This window comes from Manacus candei, unplaced genomic scaffold (genome assembly GCF_025592945.1).
Source record: "Manacus candei isolate 608988 ecotype Guabito, Panama unplaced genomic scaffold, ASM2559294v1 h1tg000024l, whole genome shotgun sequence".
NCBI lineage: Eukaryota > Metazoa > Chordata > Aves > Passeriformes > Pipridae > Manacus > Manacus candei.
The window spans coordinates 8,632,307-8,651,069 of NW_026138072.1; the positions used below are offsets into that span (position 1 = coordinate 8,632,307).

The 18,763-nt window shown below is 37.5% G+C and overlaps 1 protein-coding gene across 1 annotated transcript in view; it reads right to left on the reverse strand.

The window, feature by feature from the left end:
- ZSWIM6 (zinc finger SWIM-type containing 6) overlaps window positions 1–18,763 on the reverse strand; it is a 109,601-nt gene that overhangs the window by 25,891 nt on the left and 64,947 nt on the right. The window contains exons 3-4 of the mRNA XM_051788271.1: window positions 13,609–13,757; window positions 12,947–13,097 (exon numbers count right to left, since the gene is read on the reverse strand). Of these exons, the coding sequence (XP_051644231.1) occupies window positions 12,947–13,097; window positions 13,609–13,757 (300 nt within the window). The remainder of the gene's footprint in view (window positions 1–12,946; window positions 13,098–13,608; window positions 13,758–18,763) is intronic.

Genomic DNA, 18,763 nt, shown 5'->3' on the forward strand with positions numbered 1-18,763 from the left:
CTAATTTGTGTTGACATATCACACGTACCACCACTTTGGAAACGTCTCCCCGAGACTATATAGCATGGCAGGCACAAATACCCTTAGGGTTTCTAGTGGCAATTTTCAAATGCAAAGATTTTTCTCTAAATCAGCTGTCCCTTCATCAGCTTGAACTTCAACAGAAGCATGAAGTCATCTGAAAGTACTGTTTTGCAACAGTTCATGTGCTCATTAAGAATGCGCCTTATACACTACAAGAGATTGTGAGAATATGCTTAGACTATGCAATCCTCATGACAGGCTAAAAAGAAAGAGAGAGAATAAAACCACAGCTGGTTCTTCCAGGAAAGTAAAATTCTCATATTCAAGGACTCTCTTGGTAAGAATGCAAAATGGATACCCAGGGACCAGGCTATTACATCATATTCATTCCTAAAGTAACTCAGGTAAGCCACAGCATAGGAGTAACAGCTTGATCCTTTAAGGTTACAAGTCTCCTGCTATTCAAGACCAATGTAGAATGGGGAATTAATATCAAAAAAATCTGAAAACCACAACAAAATATGATGTTACAGTTCAGAACAGAGAGAGACTACAGTACTGCAGTTTATTACTGCACACTAGTTAAATACTGTACAGCAAGTGTTCTGGGTTTTGGATTTAATTGTCTGAAACTTGCCACAAGAGTGAATAAGGTAAATTTTTTTAAATCTTTTTTTAAAATGAAATCATCTGGTTTTCTTTAGACACACTTGCCAGCACACTTCACCCTCCAAAACAAGTCAAATTACAACTGGTTCTTATTAAGCATCAATGATTCAGTACAACTACATTTCTCGCAATCTGCAAAATGAAGCAGAAGATGAGGCACATTAGAAAGCCTTGGGAAATAGTTAAGGTGCGACTGCTTATTTATTTTCAAAATCAAGTATCACTTGAGGGCACTACAGAGACACTTTACGTCTCAGCATCTAATAAATCTGTAACCAGATTCCCAGTGTTTTCAGACTGAAGGAAAAGCAAAGTAGAATATCATAATCACATCTGGTTAAGTATTTCAATCATCCAGCAAGGCAGAGCACTCACTACTGACTCCACTATACCCCTAAAAAAAAAAAAAAAAAGAGTGGCCTTTTCTTTTTCCACATCTCAGAAACACCACTAGAGGCAAAAGAATTCACCTGCCTCCTTCAGAAGCTCCACTATGCACAGGATACATCTATGAGGCAGGAGAGGGCAAACAGAACCCAAAGTATCAAAATTCTTTAAAAACTTCTGTGGTTTAAAGTGGAAAACGATGTCAAGCCTAACTACATTGTTAGCAGCCATTGCCTCTGAAGCCCAGGCTATTTTTATGTAAATGAAGCACAAGGACAAGTGTATTTCAAACAAACCCCACACAAACGACTTAAAATTTCAACAGAGCTCAACTGCACCATGCTCCCAATGACTTCAGAGAAAGATGCAAGCACATCTGAGATCCTGCACAGTTTCCATGGCTGCCCGATTCCCTGCAGGAAGAGGATTGTAAGACAAAACTCCCCCAGGAGAAGAAAAGGGAACAAAAAGAGCTTCAGGCTCAGCGCCTGCAGTGCTACAAAGCCTAATATCTGTGAGAAGGACGCATAATGCCAATAACCCCACGCTCTTCAGTCTATTTGCGTTTCTAGGTCTTTTCAGTTGGTTTGGTTTTTGGTGGGGGAGTTTTGTGTTATTTTTTTTCCCTTCTCTTCCCCACTGCCTCCAAGTGTGGTGCATTTGCCTGTATTCATATTTCTTCCTACTCCTGATCCCTAAACACCTTCCTCCTCCCCTAACATCTGCTACATTCTGGCTCTTTCAATTCACTGGTTCCTGTCCTGCTCCTAGTATTGAAAAGTTTGAGGAAAACATTCGCTTGTGCCCAGACTTTTATCACATGCCAACTGGTAGAAACCTGGAGGATATTCTTCCTATTTGACTCTGATGCTGGTCAGTGGAAGCCCCCCTGAGCTGGCTCTTAAATGCCACCACCAACCTGGAGGCTTACACTGGCCTCAAACAAGAGATACTCTATTTTCTGTCAAAATGGTTCCTGTACAGGGAAACTGCTGATCATGCTTACTACCCCTTACTACAGATAAGGCCTATGGAGAAAATTTGGCAGCTACTTCCTAATTTGCAAGAAAGGTATCTGAATCAATTTCCACGGTCTTCAGCTTAGAAACTGCTGTTGCCAACAGTCTACGCTCCAAAGAATTTACCCAAAACACACTCCTAGCATTCTTAAGTTTACATATTTGACTACATTTAATGATGTCACCAATGCCACATGCAATATGAACAAATGTCTCATAAAATAAAAAAGAGACACCAAAAATCCAGAGGAAGTATTTGTGTTTACGGACTCTGTTTTTCTCTCTCAACACAGCTCACTCTCTTCTTCCTGTCTCCAGGTGTTTTTCACCAGGTGTTTTTTCATACTGTTTTCTCAGCAGGCTGACACATCTTCCCTCCACCCCAAACTGCATGCTACAAAACCAGAAGTAAAGTTTGTATTTGGATCCCTTGACTCGAACCCACATCTTTCCAATACAAAACTCCTCACAGCACAGTGGCAAAATGATCATAATTCAACATAAAAAAAATTTCCTCACAAAATAATAGGAAAGTAAGACATGCTGCAACTGCAATTTGGCAATAATTTCACAAGAGAATGAGTATTACAGCTGTCACATTGCAGTGAGGAATTGCCTATTTTGACTCAACACTAATCTTCTTGACTTGGTAAAAGCCAGCTTTGCCAAAACAGACCTTTGGTTCAGACAGACCTCCTTTTGAAAATGCACAGTTGTCATTCATCTTTAGTATTGGTCACACCACCCAAAAGAAAAAAAAAAGGTTAGATTACTGTTTTAACAATGCAGGCCTTCCTTATTCATACAAAGTTTGAATCAGTACTTTTGTTTCTCTCAGGAGACATCCATACCTTTGAATTCGTGGGGAAAAAAGGGACCACATGCCTTTACATTGATCAGGATTTAAATATGCAAATTGAAAACCATTAAGAAGCATTAAGTCACTGTAAAAGTAGATGTCATAATAACCACATATCCTGTGTGTGCATGCATTCATGAAGCTAAAGGAAGTGCAAGGACTGTGATTAAACATTTCTCACTTTTCATAAAACCAATTATATTTTACTCTTGACCCAGTAAATGGGAAGGTGGTGAGGGAAACAATTTCAGTGAGGTGCTAGGACATGGACCATGACCAGTGACCTGGCATACAATTCTGTTTGTCTGTTGGATTACAGTCTTTCCAAGAAATCTGCTTTTCCTCTAGAACATTACACTATCTTGTCAGGGATGCTGTATAGCTGAGCTTAGGTCAGCATGTCCTCATTTACCATACCTGTGTAGTCAATGGCTGAGACTTGGCCTTCACTTTGGAATTTCACATTTAATATATTTTAGACCAATCAATGCATTTTCGAAATTATAATAAGCAAGAAACAGATGCACATCTACTGTGATACTTCTTTGCCCTTCCCATTAATGCAAAACTACTTCTTAAAAACTAAGCTATAAGATTAGGAGCATTTGACCATTTCAAAGAAAATGCAGCCAGGTAATCAAGATCATTACCTTTGCACAGCAAACAAAACAGCTTCAGCACTTGCAGTACACTTGCCACTGTGCCCCATTTGAGACTAATCATTTCTGTTACAAAGGCATAATAATTTTCCAGCACTGAAAGTGCCAGAGGAGAAACAATACTAGCAGGTAGAACCTATTAACTCTTTAAAGTAGAAATGTCAGCAAAGGACTTTAAAATGGTTTATATCTGTATTTTAAACACACACCCACTTTCACTGGGACAGCCACTTAGAAAACTTAAAGAAGGTACAGTATGGTATTTATTGACTCTCAAGGAGAAGGACAAGTGCCTTCAGAATAACTGGCAAAGCCACTGCCCTTCTCCAGGTTTGGGGAGATCTCCATTAGAACAAAACATAATCAGAAGTCCCACTGGAGAATGCTCCAATTAAACAGTTGCTTTTATGCAATAGTAAAGACAGGCAAAGCGCTTCAGTGCTGTTCTCTCTTCAGGAATAATCTCAAGGAAAACTATTCTCAGCATTCTGTTGCATCCAAGTTGCAATTTTATTCATAAAAATTCCTTAATGCATTCTAGTTTCTCTGTTCAGCCTTCAGAAAAAAAAGGCTTTCTATGGGTGTTGTGTTTCTTGGAGAACAGAATGTTTCATTTTGCTCTAATTCACTCTATTATTGAATTAAACTTTGATGTATTGGTCTTGACAAGTGCTTCATGCTGATTGTATTGTGTATGATAGTCTAATCACTCCCCATGCATTTCACACTATCTGGCTGACTAATGCAGTAGATTACCTGCAGCACTGATGGCAAGAGGGAATCACTGCCCCTCTATGCAATAACCACCGAGTGTGTATTTGACAGAGTGGAGGACTAAAACAGAGACAAATTAAATTGCCTAATTCCTTAGGTTTCCCTTTCTCTCTTGCTGCTGCTCCAAGGGCTAAAGGCACGTGTGTATTTGGCTGAAACAGCTATCAGCAACTACATGCTCTGATCTGTGTCAAGTAACTAAAAACTTCTGCTTTCTCTTCCTATGTTTTCAATTTTTAGCACAATGGAAAAAGAAACCAACCACACACTTCCATCATTTTGAGTATGTTTTAAAAACTGCTGCATCCTTGCAGACACTCTGCCTATTCAACCAAAGGGTTTCATATAAGAACAGGAATTAGCTTGAAAGGTGCAGTTTAACAGTGTAATAGTTTAAGACTACTATCTCCCCAAGGGATCACTTAGGATCTGTCACATGCTCATTAGAGTAGTACCCTACTACACGCATCTGTAGTACCCTATAAGCAAACCGCTGTAGCAAGGCATGGACTATTAGTCTACAAAGCTAAAGGAAAGTATAAAGAATCTGCAAATTATTAACTTGAGTCATATTTACAAAACTGTTCAATCATTTGTTTACAATCAATCAACTGAAGGTAAAAGCACTGCTAATACTAACACATACATTACAAAAATAGTCCTTCATGAGTAATGAATGTAATTCTTAATGTAATTCTTCACAATTTTAAGTAGTTGCCAATGTTTACAGCCAGACGGTGAAAGTATGCTCCTGCCCAAAATATGTATATTTTATTAAGTACTTTAACTAGTAATACACTCTTAGAAGTTACCATCTATTTTCAGAGACTAATAATTTTCAGAAGAAAAGTTAATGTGACTACTAACTATAAGTGCACTAAGCTATTTCTATCTAAATTTATGATTGATAGGAATGAATTTCTCTCCCAGCTAATTTTCTTAAGAAGATACAAAACTGCAAAACTTGATGTTTGTCCAACAAGATAAGATATTCATAAAGAAAGGGATGAAAATATCCCTCCTTTAAAAAAAAAAAAGTGGAGCAAGTGAAAACACTCCCTTCACATAGCAGGAATTATGATTGCCACAACTGTGCTCACAGAATGTAAATAATGCACTGTAACTGGTCAGAGGAACAAATTCTGATTGTCTAGTCTGAATTCCTTTATACTCTAACATTTCAAAAGTCACTTCCATCTTCCAGCCCAAATACGATTGTTGAGTTTTTACAAAAACAGCACACTTGAATTACAACTTCTAATACAAGAATCTAGCACAGCTTCTGGTTAGATAGTCTACTGCCTGGCCACCACAACCCAAAATTCTAAGCTTATTTTAAGTTAAATTTCTCCAGCTCCAACTACAACTTTTAGCTACCTTTTGTTCGTTTAGAAGAATTGTCTTCCCTACCTAATTTTTAGTCTACCATAGGCTACCTTAAATTACAAAGGGTTTCTTTTGTCTCTCTTTGACATACCCAAGCAGATTGAGATTCTTGCACTTTTCATTTTAAATTACTTTTCCAATTTTTGATTTATTTTTCCAGTGTCCATTCAAGACAGTAAAATGGAAAGTATCACAACACTAGATTGCTGAACCACAGTAAAGCTCAGAAATCAGTGAAGAGTCAGTAATTCCTCCTCATGAATCTATCACTTCTCTCTAGCTCTGGTATTTACCAGAAGTGGCACTGGAAAACTAAGTGGCAGCTTAGCATTAGTGAAGTATGAAAAATGAAGGATGAGAAGAAGGAAAAAAAACAATGCTAAGAACCAGCTTGGCTTACAGTAAAACTCTGCCCTTAGTCTTGGCAGATGTGATTCCACAGTCAGGGATGCAATGAGTTTTGAACCAATTCCTTACACAACAATTTTTTAGGACATTTATAAGTAAATCAGTTCAACATCTTAGGAATAAAAATTACAAGAACTGTTTCAAAGAAATTTGAAGTACTTTCCATCCAAGCGAACTGAATGGAAAAGTAACTTTCTGTATGATATTAAAAACAAGCCCCTCAAACTATGCTTATAGACCAAAAGTAATTACTGTAACCACTATTTCTCAAATCTGATAAATGCCACAGGATTAGTTCAGTTGGTTAGAGCAAGGTGCTATTAACACCAACGTTGTGGGTTTGATCTCCATATGGGCCATTCACTGAAGAGCTAGATTCCACAATCCTTGTAGGTCCCTTCTAATTCACAATATACTGTGAAATTACAAAAAAACCCAACAAAGAAAAAAACCCACAACCAACCAAAGTCTTCTGTCATATTCTGGCCTCATACATCCTCATTTCAAACACCATTATGGCAATGTCCCTAATGGAGGAGGAAGGTAACAGTCCTCAGAAAATGCAGACAAAATCCATCTTTGCAGAACTGCAGCCTGGCTTTATTCACTGGGCAGATCCAGGTGGCAGAACAACTCAGACACTGCAAGGCCATAACAGCAATTTAAGTTGTCATCCATAACTCAGGCCTTAGAGCAGAAAAATTATCTTGTGATGCTAGCTCTGACGTACTGTTAATTTAGTGCCTCCAAAAGCACAAATCATTCAAAGACACTGACATATATTAACAGCTTGTTCTGTGAAAAAGCAGTTGTAACCTTAAGCACGTGAACTGAAGTACACGTTTCATTAGACCATGACAACTAAGACTAAACAAAATGAAAGTAACTATCAATTAAGCAAAGACAGCCTACTGGATATGATGCAGTTTAAGGTACAAATATGTGTAAGTTACCACTCTACTCAGAAAGTCCCACGATGAAAGACCAATGGTAATGGTTCCAAGAATGGTGCATCACACCTCCTTTGAAATACAGGGCTACCCACAGCTTTCACATTAAGGCCAGAAATGCGCTATGTGCAATTGACTGATGTATACTTAGAAATTTGAAATTAACTTTATTTTCTACAGATGCAGGGCATGGATACTTTCATTAGCTATAAGACAGAACACGATGCAATTATAACTCCGGATATTCAATGATATAGTAACAACAGGAATATAAACTTGGCACTTAGATTTGAAATTTAAGACCCTTGTTGTACCATTTTTTAAATACCATAAAATGTGGGGAGAAGTTGATTCTAAAAAGGATTACATGAAACATGTAGCTCCAGAAAAATGGTACTAGAGCATAAAACTGTAATGAATGCTTAAGTTTATCGATTCTTTTTCATGGCAGCCCTGGAGTAGTCATCAAATCTGGTATCAGGAAGGAATTTCTCTAGGGGCATATTGGCAACAACCCCAGCTGCTTTTGTCCTTTTCCCCTCTCCACTTAGGTACTAAGCACAGATAATCTGTTTAGAACAGCTGGCATGTCCCATTCATACAAGTTTGTCTCTCTAACTGCAAAGGAAAGGAATGCCTGAGACAGAAATATAGATGGAAAATAGTTACACTCAGTTAAGGTTAAAAGAAAACTTGCTGTTTTCTAGAGATGACTATAAAAACTTTATCAGAAAAACTCCTAGCAGTTTCCAAATTAAAATAAAAAAAAGAGCACTATTTAACACTTGATCATTAGTTTGCCCTTGGCAAATCAATCTATGATGATTCCTTGCTCAAACTCAACCTTTAGAATTAAGGTTTAGATGAGGAACAAAGTGCTACTCATAAAAATTTAGGCATAATCCATCAGGAAATATATTGTACTATTTCTCTATATCACTATATCTATATGACCTATATGTCTAAAATATCAAATGATATTTTAGTTCAAATTTTAACACAAAAATTTATCATTCTAATCCAGAAAATGGCCAGAATATCAGCAAGTGTGAAATCAAAACAGACCATCAGCTTGATTCAACATTTAAAAAGCAACCTGTAACAGGGCAAAGTACTAGTGAAGAACTACTATTAGAACTACTACAGCAAAGACATGTTATTCCACTCAAGAAATACCTTTACAGCAACAGTCCAGTTAGTATGCTAGAATATATTTAGTATATAACAGAAAGGATTCCAAGCATATCACTAGGAAAAAACTTTATCATATGAATGAAGCTCACTGCAGTATCATAAGAGGTTCCTATGCTTAAAAACTTTGGATGTCAAGAGGTGGCTGAGGTAGACAGGAAAAGGTTATGCATTAAAATGCGGAAAGTACCACATACTCTGAAACTACAGAGTACCACTTAAGTTCTCCTCAACATCATAAAATAAGATGAGCAACAGAGACCAGGATCAGCATGATGCAAAACCAGAACACATCCTCCAATTTTATCCACTGTCCTGCCTTGCCAAAGAGCCCTTTGGACACAGCGTCTTCTCCATGACACAGGCATCATATTTCTACTCCACAAGAAACTATTCCACAATTTAAAGAAACCAGCTCTCCTCCCCTTAAAGAGTTCTTACATGGCAAAATGGAGGAAATCTACTAGAAATGTTTGTTTTGAAAATACGCAAATTATGTGAAGTTTCTTCACCATGAAGGCAAGCAGTAAGATGATACCAAAAATGGCAGTTCACTGAAAAAAAAATAAATCTGATCCAGTAATCTACATGTTGACATGGTGTTGGGCTCCATCATTCCATCAAGCAGTAGATACTTGTCTTAGATTCTTCTACTTGACTACTTTCATCAGATTAAACATCTGGGATTTAATTTAACAGTTTCAGCTTTACTAAGCTGTCACAAGAGCAGCCCCACTTTGATAACAGTAGCTGCTCCAATTATGGCTTGGTTTAGGGTTGACAAGTATAATGATTCATTCGTGACACTTGAGAAGCAATAAAAGGTTGTTTTGCATTACAGCTTTAAAAATGTGGGCACTTTTTTCATTTAATTTGTCACTTAGCTTTAGCTAAGAGGACTTTTAAATTGCAGTAAGAGGCAAATGGGGCTTTTAGTTTAAATGTAATCCCCACATTTAAATGATCTGTAATGGCACAGTGTTCAAATGGGAACACTATTGTTTCACAGTGGGCCCTGATGGTGACATGTGCCATTTGTATTCAGGTCCTGTTTTATCCATGTGGCTAAAGGGCTTCCAATTTAATTTCACAGCCAGAAGCCTGCAGAAAACACCAATTAACTTGCAGATCCCATTTGCTGACAAAACAGTCTCTTCCCAATGTCTGGCATCTGCCAGTACTCAACATTTACTTCCAAAGCAGAGCCTTGGAGCCATCATGATCCCTGGGCTGGGGCACAAAGTCAATTTCCCCCCCTTTTTTTAAGGAAATATTTTCATTTTTGCAGAGAACAACCAACTTTTACTTAATTTTTCATGGATGAATATTAACAACTTCTTGATGTACTAAGATTCACGGTCCATTTTTTTCCACTTAGACTACAAAGAAGTTTAACTGACCTTTCTCTCAAATCAAAGATTTCAGCTCAACAGGCATCAGCAATTATTCATGGTGTATTTCCATATCCTCTCTCATCTTATCAATGCAATTTAATTAAAAGGCAAACCAAGGGGTTTCGGATAATTAATCATTATGACATACTGAAGTTTTCAACCATGGTCACCAAGAATCAAACAACTAAAGATCAGGATGTGAAAATTATGTACAGAGACACCATTTAAACAGCAACAATATGAAGAATTCAAACTCTGCTCTAAACTCTGCGAAGTAGAATTCATGTGTCACTGCGGCAAACTGGAAGCATTCACTAGTGCATCACTGAAATTACATCTAAATTCTTCTAGTATGAAAAGTACACAAGCAACCTTAGAGCTCTGACCTGTAATCTTGATCCTTCCAATAGAATACCTCTGGCATTCCATAAGTAGCAATTAGTTCATCCAATTCTTTGATGTACAACAAATGAATCTGAAGGGCATAGTTATTATATTCTTATTCCCAAACTAGAGGTTTTAAAACCCAACTACCTACTTATGTGCAAGGTGTTTTTTGTTAATATGATGTTTTTGAATTGTAAATTACCTATGAAATCAGGTGTCTATACTAGATTTATATTTATATAGATTTATATTAGACCTGAAGTATTTCATTTAGGGGTCTTGAGTGGTGGTTTCAATGGTTTATTTTAGGGGGGTTTGTTGTTATTGTTGTTGTTGGTTTAGGTGTGGGGGTTTTTGTTGCTGTTGTTTTCAAATCAGCACCTCAAAACGTTCAAACCCAATGTGACTTCTGAAATAAACAATTTACCATAAAATTCAACAAGAACTCTGATCAGAGTTCAATGTGTCCTTCCAGTACCCTTGCCAACGCCCAATGTCAGGCAGGAAGCACCAGTTGAGTTCTAATGAAAGGCTCAAGTGACCCAGTCAAGAAGCAAAGCTGAAGTTATTTAAGTATGCTTAAAAATCTATGTCAAGATAGAACTGACAAAGTGGTCATATGCCTAGCAGTTGGCAGACAGCATACTAGGGCAAGCAAGCAAACCTTTATTAAACAGAGTCTATATCTACATACTTTTTATGTCCTAAAATTCTCCATAACTACAATGTTAAATTGCTACCTACTTGTGAAATAAATGAGAGGACAGACAAAACACTTCTTTAAAAGACATATGTATATGCCACTCCCAGATTACTCTGAACTGATAATACAAAAAGATAAGTATGCAAAGGCCTGTCTCACTCCCTCTGTTAATATTTTAGTTCTCCGACACCTTACAAGATGACAAGAGGAGAAGCAAACATGACTTTGTAACATAACGATACCATCAATCCCTTAAACCTCAAGGTCTGAGTTACCTCTTCCATTAGGAGCAGAGATTGTTGCCAGGGCCATCTTGCTTTTCCTTTTGCAGTATCCTATTGTAAATCTGGTCTCCCTTAAAATCTCCCTCAATTTCAGTACATTCACTTTTTTATTTTCTTTTTTGTTTGTTTGTTTTGATATGCAGGTTACACATGGAAAAAGGGATATGTTTAATGTGAAAACAGTGAAACTCAAGGCAAAATCCTAGCATAAACACTGCAGAAGCTTGCAACTTTCACATCAGATGGGAGTGAAGCTGGAGAGATTCATTCAATTAACAGCATTTTGGAGGGAACTTGCTAAGCACCAGTGGAAGCACTGGTGGGAAGAAGAAATGGACAGTTTAGCAAAATAAACACTATCTGGAGGCGAAAGAACCAACTTAAATTCTACCCTTTGCCTACTGCACACATGAAGTGATTGAAATATATTTGCAACAGAAACCACAGTACATGATCAACATATTTTGATACTGTTAAGAGGTGACAGAGTAGTTCATGACTGAAACAATACAGTCTACCTCAGACTGCAGATACAGCAGCTCAGGTAGTGGTGATGCTGACAGTTCCACTGCAGCTTTCTGGGAATGGCATCTAGAATTCTGATTAAATAGAGGTAAATTAAATTGAATTAATCCAAAAGTATTACTTATTCAATGCTGCAGGCAGATAGATTCCACCTTGTCTACCTTCAGACAGGTGCTGTCAAGAAAATGTTGTTAATATGAAACTTATGGAAAAACAGGAGCCACTACAAAAGTTTAACAAAACCTTTTATGTTTATTGACAGCATGTGTTAAGATTGCTGTGAAGAACACATTTCTGCCTCTCACCACCTACCAGCTTAGCCCACATAAGCAATGAAGCATGAGACCCTCCAGTTTTCAGTATGGTGGGATGCTGCACGTTGTCCAGCTAGCCATGTGCCACGTTTGGCAAAAACTGTTATTTCCCAGCAAGTCAAGGGATCATAAAAATGACATAGTGAAATGCTTGTTACACTTACATCTAGACTCTGACGGAGCTTTGTCTGCTATAATATTAATTTTAAATTAGATATTGGGAAAAAAATTGTTTACTGTGAGGGCAGTAGAGGCACTGGAACTGGCTGCCCAGAGAAGTTGTGGATACCCCATCCTTGGAAGTGTTCAAGGTCAGGTTGGATGGAGCTCTAAGTAAACTGTCTAGTGGAAGATGTCCCTATCCACGTCAGAGGGGTTGGAACTAGATGATCCTTATACTCCCTTCCAACCCAAACCATTCTATGACAAAATTCGTACAGATTTTGAAAATTTCTGAAGCAGTAATTTAAAAACTTTATGAGTCAGGAACACTTTAGAGCAAGTGTGCTCAGACCTCACCAGTTTAAATATTCCTTTCCCATTTCATCCTGTGTTCTTCTCTTAATTATACAATTATGTCATCTTTCTGGTCACCTTTCCCCTAAAGCAGTAGTAAGCATGTTAGTCTTCTGTTATTTGATCTCCTTTCCTACTCAGTAGTGGACTTCTCTAGTTGTGAATTGATTTCTTCCTTAACCTTTCCAGTTTAGCAGCTATATATTCAGCCTCAGTTGTATAGCTACATTTCCACTTTTTGCATTATTCCTTTTATATCCTAAAGTACTTGCAACCTGTTGGAATTGTACTTGTTTCATACCATGTTTCCTCTCCAACTACAATTGTCTTATGCTGTAGATGAGAAATTCAATTTCACCCAACCTTAACTGAACAAGGAAAACTGCAGAAAAGTCTAACCTACTTTGCCTAGTACCACAGTAACAGCTTCTCAATTTCAAATATGTAATTGTTCCTTTATTATACACATCAACACCTAAATGAGTCTATGCATTTACCCAGTTCATCCCAGAGCTGCCTATACTTGTCAGTCATTGTGGTTCCTTGTTGTCTCCAAAGCGACAGACGAGGGTCAGCCATGAACTGTTCTGTTATCAACGTCAACATGCGAGCTCCATTTGAATCCCTCATTTTTAGCATCTCTCGCACCTAGGAAACGAGTCTTTTAATACAAACTTGAAAAGAAAGCAAAGAAATTGCAGTACAGACAATATCCTGCAATGTTAAATATTCTGCTTCTGTTAAATTAGAAATGCAATTTATATGTGCAATGTCAAATTTTTAAGCAGAAAAAATAGTCTGCCTTCCCAAATTGAACAAAATTTTGATTTCAGTATCCAATTGCAATTCTTCAGAGAATTTTTCCACATGTAATCCACAGGTGCATTATGCAAACTGCTGTAAAACTGATTTCTACAGGTTTTTCCAACGTTTTAGGGGTGGGAAGGAAGAGAACAGCAGAGCTGTAGGTAGTTGAAATGTTACTTCATATCCTTACACTGATCAAGACACATCAGATTGCAGTCCACTGCTGTACAACTCATTAAGTTGACATTGTGTTCCCAAGATTTTGCCTTGTCTTAGAACAGTACTTTGAGTAAGACGCAAACAAGTACAGACTGGCTTCGAAAACATGGGAGAGAAAAAGGGTTCAACACACCTTTGCAAATAGCAAATTGAGCTGCTTCCCTGATCCATGGTATCCGCCTTGGGAGAGGAAGAGCTTCACTTGTTCTTGAACTTGTTCCTCATCCAAATGCCAGCAATTTTCATCATCTATGCTAGCACCTGCTGTTGGGTCAGGAGCACCTGCAAACAGCAAGAAAAGAAATCATTATGTTCTATATAAAGAACAGAGGTTCTTCAGTCCAGGGGAGAGGACTACTGCAGAGGTTTTTGGATTTGTGTTCTCTCCTGTTTTGAATGCCTTGGTTTTAATCTAAACATTCTTTAAAATAGACATAAATTTCTCCTCAGTAGTCTTAAGCACTTAGAAATTACAGTCTATGAATAGGTATTTAAAGAAATAATATTCTCTTCTCTAACAAAACATTAAAATTAAGGTGAAGGGTTTTTTCCTCCCATCTCAGCATTTATACCAAAATGATTTTACAGGGAAAATTAAGACTTTGATTTATATTTCTACGATTGTGACGTTAAAACCATTCTCCCCAAAACACCTGTGTAATTCCTGTACCTTCAGCAATCTTGCTCAGGTTTAAGTGACTGCTAGTGAGCGCTGCTATTGATGAACATGAGGAGAATCATCACCTCGGTGCCTCTGAGCTGTGATGGCTCTGCAAAGCTAAACAAAGAGTAAAAAAATCCCCAAACAAATCCAAAGTCTTAAAGCACTAAAGGCATTTCCATCATAAATAAGAGTTACAGCTATTTAAGACCATGCTGCTTCCAAAGGAAGCATTTTTACATAGGCAAAGTCATCTTCACAGAGTCAATTCAGAGCAACTCTACCTGAATTAGTTTGGTGTCAACTGAAATGACTAGATTTACATCAGGCAGTGCTTCGGTCACAGGCTGTTATAACTCAAATTTTGCAGCTCAGACCAGTGACTTTCCCCAGTGGTCTCTTCTAAAGGATGACAAAATTAACTAAAACAAGTTCTTGCACCATCTAAAGACCTCTATTTTTCTGAAAATCCCTGCAACTCCATTGGACACTTTTTAAAAGGTCTTCAAACTGAAAACACTGAAATGTACTTACCTATGGGTGTCGGACTCAGCTCAAGGTAAGGCATCACCATACCAGATATAAGGTGCTTTAAGCATGCCCGAGACTCAAGTTAACATTTTTATTTTGGACTTGTCACAACTGTGTAATCTCTATCTAGGTTTATCTATTAGGTTTTGCAAAGATGTTAGAAATTGAATCACATTACACAATCTCTCTCTTTTAAATCCTTGTCCATGTTACCTCTGAACCAAAAAAAGAGAAGAATACTGCCAGGAAAGGAAAATTATACAGATTTGTAAAAATCTGGGAGTTTGTCATAGAAGTCCTGAGAATCTGAAAAGCAAAGATAGCTACAACTCTTCAGATGTATAGGAAAAAAAACATTGATTCTATTGATTCAAGCCTCCATTTCACACTTGCAGCTCTGCCATGGAGATGAAGCTTTTAAGTGGTTGAAGAAATTGCCGCAATTTTTATTCAATGAAAACACAATCAGAAGATTTAAAGGGTCAGAGGGATGTCTTGTCTACAAGTTGCTGAGACAGTAAACAAAAAAATGTTCCAGCTCAGCAACTTCCTAAACTGCCTCCAATTTCAGAGCCTACACCTGGGAACACTGCATTGCTATATATATATATACACACACATACAGGTACACACATATATACCTAAATTAATAAGGAATTGTGTCTTTGAAGATGTGAATGAACTCTCCTGCCTTCCACAGGAAACACACAGTGTTTCAAAAGACAGGAATCAAATCCAAGACAGTACAAAACCCAAGAAATTAAAACCCTCCTCTTTCTGTGAGTGCTTCTATCTTCAGTATGTTAGTTTCAAGGGGCTTTCAATTTGGTCAGCTACACGACATACATAACAAGTCTTTGGCTGCAAGGAACAAGACAAAAAGGGAAATCAAGCCTCACAAGAATAAGTAGTGCAGTTGTTGCAGACCCAGGTTTGCAGTATCACCTTGCAAATAGTTTAAATATTTCATTGCTTTAACACACAAAGAGCAGTGAAGAGGAACTATATAAAAGCATCAGTATACAAAATACACTTATATTTTTTCTTCACCTCAATGGATATTTATCTTTAAATAATCTTGGTATGGTTGCTTTCAGACTGAATTAAAAATAGGCCAAGAATCCTCAGCTAAGCTTCCCTATTTAGGGGAAAAAATAAATTCCTTCTGTAACTGTTTACATTTATCAAAAACCTCACCGGTAAGTTTGTGCTAGAAGGTTAAATTTCAACACAGCTACCATAGATTCTTTAAGAACAGGGTTCCTTTACAAAACAAGCATGTCCACTGCCCCAGGACAGCAGCACTGCCCCACCAAGGCTATTTCTCCCAATATGATCCCAAATATACCTTTCCCAGGAGCTCAGTATTGCTATACTCACACCAGTGTTACTTTCAAGCGAGGAGGCCAGAAGACTGTAAAAGGTGAAGATGCCAAGCCAAGGGTCTGAGCTCTATGATGCTCTTTAGTACAGTACTACAGATACATCTGACTCAATGATTATTTTCTTAAAAGATCTTATATAGGTTACACTTAGTATGATCAAAATTTTTGATGAGGTTGTATAAAGGAATTTCAGCATTCATGTAAGCAGCACTAGCTACAGTTGTAATTCACTCAACTTTCAACACTGTTAGCAGTCTTCAGCCGAAAGCCATGAACCAACAAGGCAGGGAGAAACCATGTCTGATCAGGCATAAGTCCAAACCACCTTCCCACCACGGCAACAGCCAGGCATCCTAATGGTCTTGCCAAGGAAGCCTCAGCTTACACTGCCCACATCATTCCTGGGGTCAAGTTCTGGGGTCAAGACATGAACTATCTCCATGTCTCTCAACTAGGCACTTCACAACTGGGTGAAGTGAACCTGACTGGGCTCACTTACAGTCAGGTGATCGCTGTTTCCTCTCCCGCTCAAACACAGACCATGCATAGGATTTCTACACTACCATTTCTCCTCTGAAAACACGGGACTGGGTGAATAGATAAGGAACTATCCGAACAAGCAACAAGAGGGAGCTGTCTTAAGAGAAGAAGGCCTAGCAATAGCTGTCAGGAAGGCTCAAGCTCAACACCAGGCAGAGCTGAAGGTTCAACCCATAGGCAGTAGCATTGCTCAGGTTGCAACACAGCCTTGAACAGCCACCACAAGGCCTTGGCAGAGGTACAGTTTGGCTGCAGAGAGGAATATGGGCAGCCATGAATTTAAACTCTACTGTGCAGTTTGGTACCCTGCTTGTAAACTAAGGGATAAGTTCCCTGCTTCCCGTTCCCTGCTTGTAAACTAAGGGATTCCTTAGGTGCGTTAGAGGGATGTCATGAGGATAAATTAGGGTTTCACATTTGAACTATGAAAGTGGAAAGCACTGTACAATTATACTAAATATTAAAACCTGTAATTAAACGGTGTCAGTTTATTGTCACTAACACATTAATCTCCCTCTCTTCAAACTCTGGCTTTTTATTATTGTGACTGGTCTTTGAAATATACTTTACTTCATGTAGTTACAATTAAATACAATAAATATTTATAATCAGTATGTAGAAACAGACATCTATATTTACTCATGCTCTTTTGTAATCTTAGTAATCAAAGCAAGAATACTGTGCACAACTGTTTGTAAAACTGAACACCCAAATAACATTTGAAAACAGGGTAGCAGCCTTTTATATTTAAGGTAATAGCAGGTTGCATGTTAAACATAATCAACTCCCGAGTTCTAAGAAGGAGAAGAAAAAAAAATCAGACTGATACATAAACTTAATATGCTCAGTCTTAATCTAAACAATGATTACATAAAACCAAAGCTCATAAAATTAATGGGTCAAAAATATTATTATGGTTTTGATTCTCCAAAAGTTTAGACATAAGTCACTTCATCTTGTACTCAATTTCAGAACTCTTGGGTGACTTATAACACCTGTTCAGCAGTGCACAGCATCAAAGAAAAACTGCAACTGCTATGAAGCTGTCAGTGCTAACAACACAAAATATGAAGAGAAGACAGGTGATCCTAAGTTGCTGAGGGAAGTTAATAAATCCCCAACAGGTTTTTAACTTCAAAAAAATTCTCTCAGCAAAATGCACTAACTTATTTACCAACAATATCTAACCTTTCCTGCTTAAGTCCATATCTCACAAACAACATATAGCGATAAGTTTCAAACTTCATTTGTGTATGGCAGATAAAAGAACATTATCAGGACAGATAAGTATGCTTTATTTTAATTAATTTTACCTTGCATGTTTTTTAACAAAATTCCATCATCTTCTATATAACAATTTTTATATTTATGTTTAATGTGTCTGAAAATACCTTTCCTAAAATTATGACTTTCATAAATTATTTTTTCATTTTGCAGCTACCGATCTTTCAGGTTTTTTTTTTACATTGTAGTACTTATTTACTTCTACTTGAATTTCTGAAATTTCTCTAGTTTTGGCTACTCCAACTCTGGCTCACTAAACAATTTGCATACTAAGCACTTAAGCACTTCACTTTCATCTTTCTTGAAAGGAAACTCACCTGTCATGTCCTACATTCTTACTTTGCAACTAATCTCTCAAGCAACTTATCCAATTTAGGCTGGGCCATGTGAAAGATTTCATAATTTTTAAAATAATTTATCTTCTTTAACATTAAACAATCTCTTTACTAGTAGATCAGCAGTAGATTGTATTCTGTCGTTCAGCCCTACTCTACCCTACAATTTTCCACTAAAACCCCTGTAATTTCAGTTAAATACATTAAGTACATCTTAACACATATTCACCTATACCTCTAGATTGCCCTTTTGAACCTAAAATACACTAGAACAGGACTAGATATTCTGAAATTTTCTTTGAAGGCTTTTTTTGATAGATATTTCCTTCTTGAATGCTTCCTCCAGCACTGCTATAGGCATTACAAATTAATGTTTGTTGAGGATGTACCTATATTTGCCTGGACAAATACAGAAAAAACTATAGAAACAAGGTACCCCTCCTACTCAGAAGACAAATATATTTCAACTGCTTTCTCCCAGGTTCTCCTCCTTAAATTTAAGCTCATCTGCATGGGGGTTTGTTTGTACTGGCAAGTAACTTTTACTGCAAG